Here is an 18,152-nt window from a genome sequence, read left to right as displayed (position 1 = left end):
GCTTCAATTGTGTCAGGTGAACTTGACCCATTCTTTAACTTAGACAAGACTATAAACAAAAACAGTAATTGTCCACATCTTGTATTGTCTCATTTTAAAACGTGTAAAAGGAACCCAGCTAATGTGTGTAAGAAAACCATACACAACAATATCCCTTTTCTTGCTATTGTCATGCTATTCTCAGACTGCACAATACCTTCAGTGTAACATTAACTGTGTGAGAAAACACTTAAAACATGGGAAAAATGACTACAGTCAGTCTCGGAATCCAATCATCAACTTGCAGTTTACCTGCATTCAAACTTCAAGATGCCATCTCTTAATACAAAAGAATCAAAGAATTTCTGAAGAAAAACATAAGGAGATAACAGAAAATGAAACAAAACAAAACAAACAACAACAAAACAAACAAAACATAGTAACTTCTAAGGCCAGTTGTTTATTGAGGAAACTTTGTGTTTTAAAACTGTTTCATAGGTTTAACAATGTTTCAGCTGGTAAATGGCAAACTCTACCACCTGCTCTGCTTAACAGTAGTGAAAACACCAGCCTGCAAGTAATTATGTTTGTTTTTGGCAAGGAGTACTACGTGTTACTTTCATGGAGTCAGAGTAATTTAGGTTGGAAGGGATCTCCAAAGGTCTCTGCACCAAACCTCTGCTCAAAGCAGGGCCAAAGCAGACTGATTTGATCAGAGCTCTGTCCAGCCAAATTTTAAAAGTATCTCCAAGGGCTGAGATTCACCATCCTTCTGTGCCCTTGTGAAAACTTCTTCATAATGTTTAACCAGAACTTTCCCTGTTGCAACTTGCTAAGTACTCTTCTCTGTGTTTGGTGAACTAAGCTCTTTATCCCTTTACATTTCAGTTTAAGCTCCCCTAGTGAGCAAGACAGGTACAAACTACCTACCCGTCTACTTCATACCTGTTATAATCCGGCCCTTCCAAGCAGGAGGTATGCAAATCACCTGAATGAGAGAAACAAATCTGTACATTATATGCATTACTACAAGGAAACCAGCCGAGCAGAAAGTTCAACACAATGGCCAAAGTGAATTCTCAGGAATTCTAAAAGAAATATCAGGTTTTATCTTTATACCTCTCCTACAAATATTTTAGCTACAGGAACAAAAAAAAAATAAAAATGTTTTTAAGTTGCAAGGTAAGATTATAAAGACTATAAGTAGACCTTAAGTTAAAAAACAAAACAAACAAACAAACAAAAAAAAAAACACAACAGTATAACATATCACTGCAATTTAGGAAACACTTGCAACTGTGCAAAATCTATGCCTTAGGCTCCAGCAGTACTGTTACTTTTTTAATGCTCCTATTTGGCTCTCCAGATGTGCCTGGGATAGGCCCTGCTGCTAAGAAGTATTGATTACTCTCCATTTCTATTGACAGTAATTAACAGAGGGAGTTTTGATGCTCATCAAAGTGAACAGATTCTCATTAAGAGCAGAAGAAAAGATCTCCCCTGCCTTCACATTCCATTCCCTCTGTACCACATGGCAAACTGTCAGGCATAAGCAAACAGATTTCTCATGAGATCTGCATTTTCATTCCACACATGTAAAGTGTTTCCACACTTACACTTTATGCAAAGCCTGAACAACACGGTTTCATCACTGATTTCAAACCGCTTCTACGCAGAGGCCACCTTTCATGACAAGTAAGGTAGAGACCTGTTTCGATGGGGGATTTACGGGAAGAATAATCTGGTAAAGCAAATCAAGACCCGACAAGCCCAGGCCAATATTTTCTGGGTTTGCCCCTCCACTGGCACTTTTTTTGCCTGTGGTTCAGCCGTTTTGCTCCCATCTCTTATGTGGAAGTAACGCTGGCCTAACCTCGCACCTTTACAGTTCACTTTTGGGTAGGTGTAGCATGCTTAAAAACATTGAAGAAAGAGGTACAAGTGTGAGTTAGCTTAAACTCCACAGGCACCCCCAGCAGGGAGAGCAGCTTCCCCTCAGCCCCCTTCAGAGGCAAGGCGAAGGAGGGGGTGTTCCCCTCACCCATTTCGTTTTATTTTTTTTAAAGTTTCGCTTCTTTAGGCGCCCCTCCGGAGCCCCCTCGCCCTGCTTTGTGCCCGACCCCGGCCACCCTTCTCCCCTCCGGGCCTTTCTCCTCAGAGCCCCGGCGCCTCCCCGCGGTGTGCCCGCCGCCGGGCCCGCCTGACGGAGGGCTCGGGGCCGCCGCTCGCGGGCACCTTCCCGCGGCCGGCCGGGGGGTGGAGGCCGGGCTGAGGAGCGGCGGGCCCGGCGGCGGGCAGAGCGGGGAGAATAGAGGAGGAGAGGGAGAGGAGAAGGAGAGGAGAGCCCAGGGCGCTGCCTCCTCACCGAAACGGGACCGGAGGAGGCTTGGGGGGGGTCCCCAGCAGCTCCCCCTCAGGGGGTCTCATCCCCACACCCGCCTCTTTGAAGGCGCTGAGGCGGCTCGGTGGGTGTGTGTGTGTCCCCCCCCTCACTACTAAACGCCCCCAGAAAGTTGCGAGAAGTCGTTTTTTTCTTTTTAATTAATTACTTTATTTACGTAACTCGGCTCGTTTAGCGTTAATCACAGCCAGGTCTGTGGAGAAAAAGAGAAGGGAGGAAGGGGGGGGGGGGGGTTAATTATACGCCGCGCTCCGCCGGCCCTGCCCCGGCCCTGACCCTGCGGGCGGCCCCGGCCGCGCATGCTCCAGGCTGGACAGCTCCTGAGAGGGAAATTTAAAAACGGGCTGGAGCCAGCCCCGGCCCCGCCGCCCGCCGCCTTCCTCGCTCCCCGCAGCCCCAGCCCCTGAGCCTTCCTCCTCCTCCTCCTCCTCCGGGGGTGGGGGGGCTTCACCTCACTGAGGGCTGCACCTTCAGCCTCTCCCCTCCCCTCACGGAGGGCCCCGAAGCGCCGGGCTGAGCCCCCGCTGAGGGCAACCAGCGGATTCCGAGCCCCCCCATCCTTCTTCTTCTTCCTCCTCCTCTTCCTCCTCCTCCTCCTCGAGGGTCGCCAGAGGGACACCCCGCCGAGGGCCGCCAGGTTTGTGGGGGCGGTGGGGGGCGGCCGAGCTCTGCGGGGCCTGTCGGTGTGTGCCCCCCCCCCCACCCCGGGGGGCTGAGGCAGCGCGGTGAAAGGCTCGAAACCTCCCCAAAAAAGGGCACCTTTTTGGCTGGTCCCGGCGCTGAAGCGGCACCGAAAGCCCCACAGGGGCTGAGGGGGGTCCCCCCCTCCCTCAAAGCCCCTCAAAGCCCCAAATAACGACCGGTGGGTGATGGTGGCGGGGCTCCTTAGACTCCGTTCCCCTCCAGCCCAGGTGCCTGAGTGGGGATTTTGTTGATTTACCCCCCCAAACTCCGGTGCTGAAGTGCTGGATAGCTACCCCACCGTGTGAATGCTTCCTTCCCCTTCTGTTTTCTTCTTGTCTTTTGCGAAGGAGATGATAGAGAGCGATCTCCCGTGCATCATGTCAGGAGGCGTTAGGAACGCAGGGCAGAGCCTCCACCCTTCGCAGGAGTACAGGTGAGGTCTCACCCACCCGGCGGCACGCACTGCACTGCCAGAGCCTGCTGGCTGAGGGTTCTTTAACAGTTTTCATGATTTCCGTACCAAAATGTAGTATCTAGAAATCCTGCTATCCAAAAAAGCTAGCTGCGTTACTTCTCTGCGCCAAATTGGCTTTCTAAGGTGGTGACCGCTTATAATGCCTTACTTATTGCAAGTATTCCTGTTTAAAGTGTTTTGGTGCTAAGCCATTTTTGATAAATACACCTTCAGAGCCTCGGGCTGACCTTCTAGTAAGCTCTCTCTACTCTCAGGGCTTTGCCAAACAAGGATATTCTTCTTTAATTATGTAAAAGTTCCCTTTCAGATTGCATTTTGCATTATTATGAAGTAGTCATTGAATGACTACATCACATGGAAGAGTTTTTCATTAAAACAAGTACTTATGTAGTACTTCAAAGAGCTGACTTATGCCAGAGTTCAGCTACTATCAGTGGGAACAAATCTGGTTTTGTCAGCAGCCTCTGATAATTTGCCTATGCCAATACTGATGCATTTATCATGTAAAACTGTTGTTAGAAGTCACAGGACAGTTCTGCACGAATTACAGCGCGCTGGGTTAAGCTAGGTTACATCTTGTCACATGATGCCGAGTTCCAAGAAATACGTAACAGCAGAACGTGATCTGGTTCTCACAGTTAAAAACAAAACAAAACCCTTTTTATTGTTTTAAAATAAGAAGTGATGGACTATCCCCTTCCTCCCAGCCTGAGGGTGTTGTCACACGTTTGTATGTTAGAGGGGTCAGCCGCAGGTATTCTTCTAACAGCCTCTTTCTATTCAAAATGCAAACACTGCTCTGCAGCCTCTTGCAGCTCAACAAGTGACTTGCAATTCTCTCTGAAGCCACTGTGGAAAAAAAAGGTTTGTGGAACTCTGTTTTGCTGTTTATGAAAACGCTGTTTGCTATAGGCATTTTGCTGGCTATGTAAATATTTGTAAAGAAATCATTCAGTATTTAATGACGGGTGTGTATGAGAGAGGCTTCTGGGTACTTACATGTAAGTCTGTACCGGTGCCCTGAAGAACTCACCACCTTAACAAAGACCCTGAGTATGGAGAGAGCTATTCTTTAACTCATAGCTGCAGAAAAACAAAAACACTTTTTTTTACTGTGAAAGGTTGAATTTATTTTACTGCCAGCAAAGGAACTGTAAGAGTTTCTCCTTTTATCGGGGTCAGCTTCTTTTTAAAACTACTGTTAATTCTCTGTTAAGCATTTTGAACTCAGCGATCAGAGTTCTCTAACGTTTTCCACCCATTTGTGATTTCTTTACTGCAGTTCTAAAATGAATTATTTGACCTCATTTAATAGTGGCAAATTCTGATAAAAATGCATAAAATCTGAACTGCACCATAAATGCAGAGCAGTATTTGTCCTACTTCATGAGAAAACACTTTGGATTATGTAAAAGAAAATCTTTTAGACTGAATGATTTTAAGAAAAGAATAGACCTGTCAAATTCTATCAGCTCTGTTTACTCTCCTGCTGTCACCACAGTCCAAGACTGGAACCCACAGTCCTGAGTGCTCCATGGGGGAGCATCAAGGCTCCGCAAAATGGGAATGGCCTCCAATTAGTGAGTGGGAGGCTGGGGCTGTGCTGAGAATACTCTTCTGTCTCACTTGGAATCTTTCAATTGGGCAGTTGGACTCAGAGGAGACCAGGCTTTCCTGGGAGGCTGCAGGAAGAAACACTGAAAAGGGAGACAGCGCGTGTGCATGTGGGCAGGGGATCAAATCAGTAAATGCCAACAAGTTTTCCTGCATTTATGCATAGAGCCTGAAAGTATGGGTTTGTTTGTTTTTAAAAAAAAGTAGGAAAAAAATGATTTTAGCAGACATTAGAATTCTCTGGACCTAAAGCATCTACGGTAAATTTGAGGTAGCAGATAGCAGCCTAATCCTCAGGACTGCTCTATGCAAAGTCCAAGCACTATTTGTACCATAATAAAAATGATTTTAGACAAATATCTGTTCTGCAGATTCAGCTGTGGGATATAAAACATCACACTCTATAGGAATGATTAAGGGCCATCATAGCTTCTCCAGGTCCTATGTTGTTATGGAGCTTTCACTGCCTGGCTATCAGTGCAAAGCAAAACTTGATACTAGCAGATTTTTCCAAAGAAAATACTGCTTCTGTCACTGTTTTCGTAATTGTAGTGGTGACAAAGGTTTCTAATGATTTCATGTTACTTTTCAGGGAATAAAGGCAGAGAATAATAACACTTGGAGTTTTTAAACACTTTACTAACACTTTGTTAATTACAATTAAAAACCTAATATTATGTTTTAGTGTAAATATTTTGATATCAACATCAAAGCAATAAGCAGGGTACAAGTGCAATGGTGCACTTGTGGTTATCTCAGCACAAAGCTGTGTGTGTTACAGGAGCCAACTCAAAGCTACCAAAGCAGTGGAGAGCTCCCATGGTCTTCAGTGGGTTTGGAGCTGGTCCTTGAGATTCAGTTCATGAGTGTTGTGGTCTTCTTGCAGTATTTTTTTTTTTTCCCTGAAATTTGCAGTTTATCTTCATGCAGTCTAGTTTAATTGGTGCAAGAGAAGTAGAAGATCTATGGCAATGAATGCAAGTGCAGAATCAGATTTACTATGAAGGTCTTTAGCATGAGAAGCCCCAGTGAGGCAGATGAGGTTAGAGTAATGGATTTACAACAGTTTACTTTTGGCTTGGCTAAAGTGGACTTGAACTCTAGCAGCTCAGCATTTTGCGTAAGGACAGTGGTTTTATTCTTTCATTGTATCGTAGCTGTGTATTATGATATACTTCCAACTGACAGAAGCCTTATGTAGTATCTTGAAGGCCTTGTAATGCATTTTCTATTCACGTTAAACTGGAATCAAGTTCTGAGTAGCAATCCTTTTGGTTGGTCATCAGCAGTTACTCCACCATAAAGCACTTAGCGTGTTAGTGGACTGTATCCCCCTTCATCCCATTTTAATCGTCCCTTTGGTTCTTAAATAAATTGCTCTATATTTAGCTGATTAGGCACTCTGATGATTATTTTTTGCTGTAATAATCACTTTATACTACCACAGTTTATCATCAAGTCATGTTTAAAAGGTAAAGGGTTTTCTTGGTTAAGCTGCTCTTCAGTTCTTGTCCCAAACAGTCACGGTGTCACTTTCTACAGCTATTGATCCAGAAATTACTTAAGACTGGCAGCAAATCCCGTAAGCCCTGAATTATCATGTGTATAAATTAATTCTATACACATAACCCCTGTGTTTCGTATGTTCCAGATATGACTGCATGCAGGGGTGATAAAGGGGGACAGTCTTTGTGATGTCGGGTACCTTTCAGCTCTCCTAAGTGGTAGTCTCATATCTGGGTTTGAACTAGGGAGAGCGAGCTACGGTTTGGGATGTCTGCCAGTCAATCCTGCGGGTAGATGGCGGCTGGGAGTTTGCAAGAAGTAAATTTCTGCAGACAAAAGGTTACAAATGCATAACTAACGACACCGTAATTGTTCCTGAAGAAAATGTCAGTGTCCATTCCCTTGACACCATGTGTGTCTGACAGGGAGTGAGATAATGACTCGATGTGTCGGAGGAATTTCATCACAGGAGTTGCTTCATTCTTTCAAAAAAAAAAGTGAGAAACCTCCTAGGAATCAGTCAAACTCGGGCCGCTGTGGATTGATTTAAGTGGATTAGCTCAACTGTTTCCTATGCAGTTCCTGAAATGTGCTAATCAGTATTAATAAAAAATAGTGGCCCTTGCTCCTCAGATTGTCTTGTAGTTACTGCCAGAGCTAGGAGGGACTGGTTTGTATCCAGGCACTATCCTGTGGGCTTCTGTGGCTTCTGTTTCCAGTGAAACCAGAACCGAGCTCCTGTGTTACCTCACAAAAGGTGCTTGACCTCCAGCTCAAGACAAGGAAGCAGAAAAGGAATCTGTGTCTTTTCAGCATTCCTCTGAGGAAGCTCCCGTGCTCAGGGCACATCGCTCTTATTTTACCCATCGACAAAAACCTCCCCTGCACAGAAAGCAGAGTTGCTGGGTGACTTTTTATTTAATTTTATTTAAACAAAACAGATTGTAGATGAAGATACAGGCAGCATTTGGCAAATCTCACTCTATGGGAAGAAGGGGTGATTGTGTGGGCAAAGCAGAGCAAGGAGTGAGCGCCTGGGAGTTCGGTGCTGACATTGCTGCTAACTTCCTCTTAGGCTTAAGCAAATCGTGCAGGTCACTCGTAATTCAGTTTCCCTTCATCCCAGACCGAAATGATGTAACGGGGTGTTGGGAAACCCCAAGCTGAGATGTATAAAAGTCTCCAAGAGCATGTATAGCTGGATCTGTTAGAGCATAAGTGTCTTTGTGGGAGGTTTTTGGAGAATCGTCTTCTCTTCTGCACCATGGTGTAAGGCAAGGAGAACAGCAACACCTGACGGGGTAATTGTGTTATTTGCTTTTTCCTTGCTAGCTTTGGTTCATCTAATCCAAAGTTTCCTGAGTTGTAGCTGAGGAGGGATGTTCTGGCTGTCCCCTGAAAGCTGCCTAATTTCTGTTCTTGTTTCCAGCAAATCCAGAAATTGCTAGAAGAACTTGAAGGCAGGGAGGAGAAAAGCAGGCTAGATAGCAGGTGAGGAGCTGGCGCAGGAACAGGGAGGAAGGAGGCAGATGGCTGTGGAGCCTGGAAAACAGAACCTTGTGCAGGGAAACACCTGCAGAGGGGGAGAGTGCGAGGAGGAGTGTGTGGAGGGAAAGAGCAGGACAGATGGGATGAGGAGCAGAAGGAGATGGGGAAGTTGACTCCTTTAATAAAAGAGAGTATTTCTCACCATGGAGACAGCTGAGGAGTCACAAACATAAATATTTTCCTTGTGTTGTTTTACATAAGGGAAATTGTGCTTGTTCTAAGGACCTTGTGTAACCCCAGACAAAAGCAAACAGTTTCTCATAACTGCTTCCAGAGTGGGTTTTCTGAGGACTTCTCCAGTTCAGTTGTCACTCACTGGGTGAACTGTTGCAAACAGCTAATTAAGGACCTATCACCCTGATTGCTTCGATGTGTTGAACAGTTCCATTGCTTGTGCATAAGCAAAAAGCTCAGAAGTACTAGCAATGGTAACAAAAATTGTCTATTGAGTGAGAGGCATCCTGAAACTGTGCTTGAAGCTGAACATGCCAAGTGCAGCCACAACGTTTGGTCTCAATTTATTTAGAACAGATGCAATTGAGAGAGCCCGTAGCACTAGATTCACCCTACAACATCAACATCAGTTTGAGTGCTCGGCATCTTTTAGGGGCGTGCTCCAAGCAGGCAGAGCCCCCTGAAGGGTGGGAGGTTGAGGGTGCACAGCAGCGTGTAGCTTCCCATGTGGTATCACAAGCCAGAATGCCCCGTTATTGGCTGAACCACCTGGAGATGAAATAGTTTAGGGTGTGCTGGTCACTGCCAAGCTTTTCTTTAGTCTCAGCAGATGTGTTTGGTGGACTTTCTGTAATAGTGCTGAAGGTTCCTGTGCTCTCCAGCGCCGAGTTCCTTGCACAACAGAGCCTGTGAGCGTGGAAGCAGGGAGCTCATGCTGACAGCAGGCTGTGGTGACCGCCACGTTACATGCAGCTCATTAGGTCCAGCTGCGTTAGAACAGCTCAACACGAGGAAAGATGCTAAGGTCAGGTGTACAAATACACAGCCAAATTCTTTTCTTATGCTGCAGGCTTCTGCAAGGTGGTGCCAGGAATGAATCTTTCCCTGTAGCTAGGTGCTCCGTTGGTGTCTCCTGCCGGTGCCACGTTAACCATTCAAAACAGCAGATGTGCCAGCAGCACACGTGTACGTGAGGGGAAGAAATTGAGCTTAGGTACGTGCAACAAGTGGTTTTGCACTGCTGACAGGCTCTTGTGAGCTTGGTCAGGTGTGCAACCTGTGTGGGACTCCAATTCCTCAGTGATTCCTGGCAGGAAACTCTGGAGCTCAGCATAAGGAGGTCTGGAAAGGGGACTCATTTTAACGGCCACTTTTCCTGTTTCAAGTAAACTTTCTGTGGGCTGGCTGCTGGCCAAGGGCTATAGGTAAATATTTTGGGCAACGTGTGGTAGAGCAGACAGCAAAGACAAACGTTAGCACTGAGCACTGCAGCATCATGTACCTTAGCATGATTCCTCACCATCGTGTGGAGTCTTACGGATGTGGTGGCCTTTCTAGGACAGAAACACAGTGAAACTGAAGGGTTTTCCTGCAGAGATTTGCAAGGAGAGGGGTAAAAAAGGAGTTGCTAATTTCACCACACCTTTAAAAACTAACACTGGGTTTGCAACATGTTTGGCATGGAGGGAGCCTTTCTGCACAGCTCGGCGTGTGTAGCAGGCAGCCCTGGGGAATGTGCAGCTGGGGACACTCTGGGCAGTGTGCATTAATTACAGCGTATCACTATTTATCTCATTTACATGCCTTGAAAGGAAATGGCTGCTTTTACTACAGTGCCCCATTGTGCCAGGGCTGTGAACACCCATCTAAAGACACGATCTCTGACTCCTGAAGTTTACCCTCAAATGCGAGATGAAAGGGATGGCGGAGGGGAACAGAATCAGGGTACAGGAAATCACAGCCCGCATTTATCCATCTGTAGCTGGCCTGGCACAGCCCATTTTGCAGGTCGGATAGTTTGAACCCCAAGAGATTAAAATGTTAGGTATTACTGTGCACAACTCTCCTTCCAGAGACAGTTAGCTCAGTGTTTTTCACTGAAAGCTGGACACACACTGAGCCTGCGTACTGAGATAAGCTGCTTTTAGCTGAGCATTTAAACACCTCTGCTGGACAGCAGTGGGTGTGCTGTAAGCAGCCTCACCTTCGTTAAGGTGTATGAAATTTCAGCATTCATTGTGAGGACAACCAGAAGAATAGTCCTTAAACGTGAAATATTTATTTTAGTCTGATTAAATTTACTTTTAGTCCCATGATCAATGAAGACAGTTGTTCTGGCAGTTATTCTGTGTGCGTGAGCAGCAAGAGTGACTGTAAAAGGACTGTAAGAGTGATTTCAAAGAGCTGTGCTGCACTAGTGTGGGGAAGGGAAGAAAGTATGGTTGTTTTGGAAAAAGAGCTGGCTTGTGCAGCTTGCCTTGTTACTAGATGTTATTGCATCTTGGTATGTGCTTAAAAAGGAGCTTGGTGACTGATACAGACCTAAAAATTCAGCTACTGTCCTTGTCATCACCTGGTCTGCACTGGTCATGGCAGAGCAGGGATGGGATGGGACGCAGCATGGCCAGGGAGCGATGCTGCCCGAAGTGGGACGGCGCCCAGTGCCCCGCAGGAGCTGCGTGCGGAGCCCCCGCTGCAAGACCTGCGAGAACAAGGTGGGGACACCTCTTCTCCCCGAAGAGACGACGGCTGCTGCTGCTGCAGAGCCCGTGCAGGGCTGATCCCCGGGCTGACAGGCGGCGTGTGCGGTGGGTGCTGACCCGCGCCGCCCAGCTGACCCCGGCGCTCGCTGCCCGGGCTGCGGGGAGCAGGGTGCCAGATGGCGGTGTGTGCGCGCTGCGTGGCGGCTGTCATCCGGCCAGATTAATGTGGGGTTGGTAAAAGGGAGGAGGGAAGGGGGTGGGGGGAAAAAACAATTAAGCAAGAATCCCAAAAAAACAATCGAGGCCACGTGCCACTGGGCAACAGTCGTTGCTCCACAATGGGTTATCGGCTTACAATGAAGGGGGCCAACTGTTGCAAACGACATGAGCCTGCCCAGTTTTCAAATCATGTAATGCCCTTGTTTTCTTCCGATCCAGCCAATGTCTGGGCCAGCAGAGCGGTCACCTGACATTCTTTTTATGTATTTAAGTCCCAGGCCTCACAAAATAACTGAACAGGGGTAACCATGGCAATGCTAATTATTGCACTATAACTACAGTAAGAGAAAGAAGCCAGGGTAGGCTGGGAGAGAGGTTCGGAGATGTTTTGGCCAGGATTTGGGCTTTTGGCTCCTGCTCATGAGTGTCTTTTCTTTTGCTTTTTCTTTTCACAGTCTTTTTACAAACAAATACATTAAATTCTGCTTTAACGATCGACCAGATAATAGTTTGGGGAAGTTTGATGCATGTTTCTGGAAATCCTGAATAGAGGAGCTGAAAGCTCCTGGGCAGCCAGGCACTACGGCTCTGGCTCCCTCTGTTAAGCTGCTTTGGAACCATGTAAAACCTAAGAGATGCTCCAGCAAGAGACCAGATTTATTTAAGGCTTCTGCATCATTATTTGGCAGCAAACACGCGTTAGTCCATGCAGCTGGCTTTAACACTTCTACGAGAGAGCTCTTTAAAGGCTTTGTTTCAAAAGCAAAACCAACTACATCCAACCAAACTGTTCTTCTGGATGAGAAAGGTGTCTTCTTGGACAGGAATCCTGCTGGGTTTGCCCTGGGTCTCTAATGATATGTCCTAAGTGCTGCTGCACCCCTCAAGATTGCTGTGACTGCTGAGACAAAGTTTAACAGAAGTAAAACAGTTTATCCTTTCATTCGTGATACTTTTTGTTGACTTTAATTGGAGTTTTGACCACACAGAAGCTTGTGAGTGCTATGAATGTCTCCCATTATTTCAGTTTTGTACAACACATGCCATCAGAAGCAAAACAAAGGCAGGTGTTAAGGAGCACGCAGAATGTGTCAGAGCAGAGCTTTAAACCAAAAGCAGTCTGTCACAGCTCTGCCTCAGTTTTGTCAGCTAAAGACAGACAGGATGGTCTTGTTTATTTACTCTGTAGCTCTTCATTCAGATCATTTAGTATGTAAAAACTGCCTAAAAGAATTGGTTCACATGCCTCATGGTTCCTTGTAATGTATCAATAACTTCATATGCCCAAATGGAAGAGATCAACAGCTCATTCTGTAATTTTGTTTATGCAGCAGATCTCTGCCTGTCTGTCCCCATCAACGGGTACAGGGGCTGAGAAATGCTCTCTCCAGGAGTTAAAGCCAGCAGCAGGTTCTGGAAGATCTCAGCACAGAAACTTCTTCCAAGATTGGCTGCTCACTGGATTTCAAGGCTCATGTGAATTTGCCAGGTTAAAAATCCTGACAGGTTTCTTCTCCATCAAGGCCACACAAGTGCAAACTTCTGACAAATGCGAAAACAATGAATCAGCTTTGGTTTTGTTTCCAGGCAGTTTCTCTTCCAGGTTCTCATGCTTCCTTCCCCTCCAAATACTGCAAGAGAAGGTTTCTTAACTAAAACATTTCGTGTTGTACAAAGCAACACATGATTATGGGCTAAGGACATTGGTGACCAGCTAGCTGTGAAACAAAAGGTCGCATCTGAACTCTGCAAGCAGAATCCCAGCCTGATGTGATTTCCCTGCTGACCTTCATGAGCTCAGGCATCCCAGACATCTCCTGTCTTACCAGGGACAGTCTAGCAGCATCTCTGCTCTGTTCTAACCTTTCACGCTATTTTACAGGCTCTTAGCTTCTGACCCCTCCCAGCTGAGCGAAGATGACCTCCCCAGTGACTTGCAGTCCTTGTCGTGGCTGACATCTGTTGATGTTCCTCGTTTACAACAGATGGCCAGTGGAAGAATGGATTTTAGCCTTGGCGCTCAGAATGCATTGCTACAACAGACAGGTAAACTGTCAGGAGGTTAAACAACCGCTCTTGAAATGTCACGGCCTCCTGCCCCTCTTGCTTTCCTCCACACACGCCAACTCTCCTATGAGTAGATTTGTTTTAGGTACATTACGTTTCACTTCCTGCCAGAAGACTGGAGGCTGTTGTCTTCTGATAATGAGGATACCGTTGATATATTTCTTTCATTTGAAGAGGCAGAGTCCTAGCAGTCACAACAGCGATCTCAGGGTCCGATTGACTGTTCTGCTCAGTGTAGCTGTTGTGGCCTTGTGTGAACTCGGGCCAAGGTATTTAAGACTTGCATTTCAGAGGTTTTCAACAGCTGTGAAATTAGGTAATTAATCTTTCTTGTTTGTTTCAACATTGATAAAATTAAGAGCATCTTATTTACCCCATACCTGTTTGCTTCATACAGACTTACAGCATATGTTCACTGAACGCCTTTCTTTTCGGTGTGAACTTTCTGTAGGTAAACACACTTGCTCCCTGAGGCATTCTGCTGAGAGAGCTCAGTGTATCATCCTGCTTCCTTTAGAGCAGAAATATATCTGAAGTACAAATAGTGCTGAATTTGTGTTTTTTTCTTTTTTTTTTTCTTTAGTAAGATACTGTGTCTGTAGCACCGCTGTGGACTGTTAAACAGCTGTCATCTTTCATTCCCTGCATAACAAGTTTTAGAAGCAGCTGAAGTCATCTTTGCAATTTGTGAAATGTTCAGGGTTCTTTGGGGATGGAAAGCTATAGAGAGGTGTGATTATCCACTCCAGAGCTTAGCTGTGATAACTGCATCTATTAAAAATAAATGTCAGCTCTCTTTTCTGACGTGTACTTTCATGTGAACAGTTATTGCGTTTGCTTTCTCCAAAATAGGTCCTGTGGCAAGCAATATGCACTCCTCAGGAGCACCTGGAGCAATGATTCATGTCCAGGCCAGCCTGCCACAGGGAATCCTGGGTTTGAATTCTATTTCAACACATGGAGCAAATGTAAGAGCAACCCTTGCAACACTTCTTAGGAAAAGATGTTGGTAATTTCAAGACTGACATGTCTGTTGTCTTCATCTCAGCAGATGAGCCAGTACCCTGTAGGTGGGCAGCCATCTCCTGGTTTACAGACACAGCAACAACTCTTCCCTCCTCCTCATTCACAGCAAGTGTTTGCTATGGCCCAGAACACACCACAGGTACTGTTATTTCCTTGTGATCTGTGTCTCAAAGTACCTTCCAAGATCATCTCTAGAACTCTATCAAAAGAGAAAGAAAATCCCTAAGCCTACATACCCATGGACATTCTGCACCTGACATTTTCCTTCTTTTCCTTCTGCATGTAGTGCAACCCAGCAGCCATCTACAACCCGCCCTATGGGACCCAGACACATTATTCTCAGCCACGCCTGGCTCCTCACTCTGCCCAGGAACTGCATCCGAAACATTACCCCAAGCCCATCTATTCATATAGGTAAGTGGGTAACAGCATAGCACATTGCTCACAGTGTTCATTGAGGTGATTTTAAATACTGTAAGCAGGACAGCATGAGAATATTTTATTCCTTTTGAAGGGAACAAAATTCTCCTCATCCACTCAAGAGTTCTGTGGAAACTGCCCCTGGCAGGTAGCAGGAACAAACGAGCAGCTGGACAATCAGCATAAGGGTAGAAAAATAGCACAGAGGAGTAAAATCTGCAGGATCACAGGGTGACTTCTGAAAACTCCCTGGCTATAGGTGCTGGGGAAGCGGAGCACCACGGGAATCCCATGACCAGCCAGGTGTCTGAGGTTGCTAGACCAGGAGCAGGTGTGATGGGATGGCTACGTGTATGCAGCCTGCTGTTAAGTGTTTCTCTCTCCTCTAGTTGCTTGATTGCAATGGCGCTGAAGAACAGCAAAACAGGCAGTCTCCCCGTGAGTGAGATCTACAGTTTCATGAAGGAGCACTTCCCCTACTTCAAGGTATGCGTACACCTGCAAGGTGGGGGTAGAACATCACAAATATTGTTCACAACTTAGTTCTCTAACACCTTCCTGTATCTTTCAGACAGCCCCTGATGGCTGGAAGAATTCTGTGCGCCACAACCTGTCCCTCAATAAGTGCTTTGAGAAGGTGGAGAACAAGATGAGCGGCACCTCTCGCAAAGGGTGCCTGTGGGCTCTCAACCCTGCCAAGATTGACAAGATGGAAGAGGAGATGCAGAAGTGGAAGCGGAAGGACTTAGCTGCCATTCACAGGAGCATGGCTAACCCAGGTAGGGATTATACTACACTTTAAATACTTACATGAGAGGCAAGGGTTAAAAATGTCTGTTTGTCCAGGAATACGTGCATCTTAAGAAATTAGTTCTGTGGCACAGAGCTGGCTGTCACAGAATTCCAGCCTTACAACAGCCTCCTCCTCAAACCTGCACAGCTGAGACCCCCCCGTGCTCTGCACTGAGTCAAGTCACTGCTGCTGGCCCGAGGCTGTGTGGCAGGACAGTGCTGCTGCAGCTGGAGGTGACCGAACTGACGGTCATGGCTGGAGGTACTCAGCATAAATCAGTCCCCAGGTTCGAGGTTATCTTTTTCCCCTATGCTAACCTATCTAGCACATCCAAGACCTTCTGAGGAGTTATGCTGCCTCCAGCGTCAGTATTTATAGTGGCAGGTTTTAAGTGTTACTCTGCAAAACTCTAGTAAAACCTTCTCATTCTTACTTATAAAGACAAGTTTTTGAAGCTTTCAGGAGCTCAATACTGGCAAAATCTACTGGAGGTTTTTGCTGTAAACTCTGTAATATGCAATCAATGATGAGTAGCATTCTCCTTTGCTTAAAAACAAAAGTGCCGCTGAAACGGTCAGGAGGCTCTCGGATGAATCTTACCCCAAACCAAAGAGTTCAGTGTCCCTGGAAGCAGGAGACTTCCTGAGGATGCTGAGTTATGCAGCTGCAGGTCAGCTGCCATCAGCAGCAGCCTGGTTGCTCCGTGTAAATCTCATGTGATCATTTCTTCAGCTCTGTTAGGGGTTACCATGGAATTCGACTAGGGTAAGGGTTAAGGGTAGGGAAGTAGATGGCATTTCTTTACCCTTTGCACAAAGATTGCCTTCTGTGCTGCTTCTCACACAATTACACTGTTTGCCTTCTCAGTTTCATGGCAAAAGTCTGTGGCTGTGCTCACAAGAGAAATGCTTTAACAGGGCCCTGCTTGAACAACGGGGTTAAACTCACTCTTTTCTTCCTTGGGAACGGGTACTGCACGCGCAGAGGAGCTGGACAAGCTGATCACTGACAGACCAGAGAACTGCAGGCGGCCCAGCAAACAGGCAGAGGCCGAGGTCTCCACCCTGACCCACCTGGCAGCAGCCCAGGGCCGGATCTCCATCTCCCAGCTGCAGCCCCAGCCCATCATGACGCTCTCGCTGCAGTCCATCCCCCTGCATCACCAGATCCAGACCCAGGCTCGCATCGCCCCGGACTCGCCGGCACCTGCCCAAACGCCTCCTCTCCACGCTCTGCCTGACATGAGCCCCAGCCCCCTTCCCCACCACCCCCTGGGCCGCCCACCTCCCGACTTCCTGACCGTGAGCGCGGACATGAACACGGAGGTGGACGCCCTGGACCCAAGCATTATGGATTTTGCATTGCAAGGTACAGGAGAGGGAATGTGGGGGAGCAGAGGGCAGGATTTGTACAGTTATGGAGTTGCTAAATACAGAAGCGGGGCTTCAGCCAGCTGCACTGGGGTGGGATTAACTGAGATAAAAACTTGTGCACTGCGGTAGATGTAAGCAGGCGTGCCAGGCTAACGACCTGGGACACCGCATCTCTCTGCCCCTGGGAAATCACAGCTTTACCTGTGCTGTGGTTTTGCCCATTTGTAAAAGGAGAACAACTTTGGCTTAGAGAAATGGTAAGCATGGTTCCTGAGTTTCTGGTTAGCACGTGGTAGATAAATGCTGCCCAGAAAGGTCCAGCCTGCTGCTGGAAGAGCCTCTCAGTGCCTTTGCACTACAGCTGGCACCGTCTGCAAGCTGTGCTGTTTCTAAGCAGCACGTAAAACCCTTTAGTTAAGGACTGACCCCCTGCACAGTGCCTGGGCAGGGTGTATGCGTTGCTGTGACTGGAATTTAATCTCTTACAGGTAACATATGGGAGGAAATGAAAGACGACAGCTTCAGCCTTGACACCCTGGGTGCCTTCAGCAACTCCCCGCTGCACCTCTCAGACTGTGACCTAGGCACTCCCGGCCTCACCCCTGCGTCCAGCGGCAGCGACCACTCCTTCTCAGACTTGCAGGTCACGGGCCTTTACACCACCTACACGGCCCTGGACAACGTGGCGGCGGCAGCTCAGTACATGAACCCCCAAGGCAACAAGCCCATCGCTCTGCTCTAAGTTTTGCACCATTCCACGGACCTCTGACTCGGGGGCCAGTTTCTCCCACCCCTTAAAACCCGACCCGAAAGCAATAAAACAGCTCCTCCTACAGACACGTGGAAGGTGATGGCTATTTACTGGGACGCAGCGTGTGATGCCAAAATAACTCGAGCTGGTGGCTGTGGAGCTCCTTTCACCCATGCCAGGAGCGAGGAAGGGGCATGGACGGTTGTGTTGCAGGACTGGAGAGCTCTGAAGGATTTGGAAAACATCAATCAGGAGGAACTTTTACTAGAATGCAGCTGAGCTAAAGACGAGCCCAGTGAAGGAAAATGCATTTACCTGGCACGGTGACCTGGACGTTGATGTTGTCACACACACAGCAGCCACCGCAAGCCAACGGGCTGCTCAGCACCATGGTGAAGTCCAGAAGAGTTGATCTCGTACCACGTTCATCTTTTTTCTTCAATTGCCAAAAGACTGTTGCCATCGAACAAAGCTCACATACAGTCTCTGGAGACACTTGCACCTCTAACACTATTTTGACATGACTATTGCTAATTTATTGTTATGAGATAGCAAAAAGGAGCAAAAAAAAAAAAATAATGAAAAAGCAAATCTATAACAGACAACTGTTATATCTAGGGTTAAAAACAAAGTCCTTAC

At 46.9% G+C, this 18,152-nt stretch overlaps 1 protein-coding gene across 3 annotated transcripts; it reads left to right on the top strand.

Annotated features, from left to right (window-relative positions):
• The first annotated feature begins 2,731 nt into the window (after positions 1 to 2,731).
• FOXN4 (forkhead box N4) lies at positions 2,732 to 18,152 on the top strand. Of its 3 annotated transcripts, none has more exons than XM_084491585.1 (10): positions 2,732 to 3,017; positions 3,412 to 3,497; positions 12,966 to 13,129; positions 14,003 to 14,118; positions 14,202 to 14,315; positions 14,463 to 14,590; positions 14,986 to 15,082; positions 15,168 to 15,375; positions 16,374 to 16,757; positions 17,251 to 18,152. In XM_084491585.1, the coding sequence occupies exons 2-10, from the start codon at positions 3,415 to 3,417 to the stop codon at positions 17,502 to 17,504; spliced, it is 1,548 nt and encodes a 515-aa protein (XP_084347711.1). In that variant the 5' UTR covers positions 2,732 to 3,017; positions 3,412 to 3,414; the 3' UTR covers positions 17,505 to 18,152. The 3 variants fall into 3 exon arrangements, with proteins under 3 accessions (XP_084347711.1, XP_084347710.1, XP_084347712.1); XM_084491584.1 differs by having other exon boundaries at positions 14,199 to 14,315; XM_084491586.1 differs by lacking the exons at positions 2,732 to 3,017; positions 3,412 to 3,497 and adding an exon at positions 7,660 to 7,960 and having other exon boundaries at positions 14,199 to 14,315.

The sequence above is a fragment of the Aythya ferina genome (genome assembly GCF_964211825.1).
Source record: "Aythya ferina genome assembly, chromosome: 17".
NCBI classification, from domain to species: Eukaryota; Metazoa; Chordata; class Aves; order Anseriformes; family Anatidae; genus Aythya; species Aythya ferina.
This window is presented reverse-complemented; position numbering and strand designations above follow the sequence as displayed.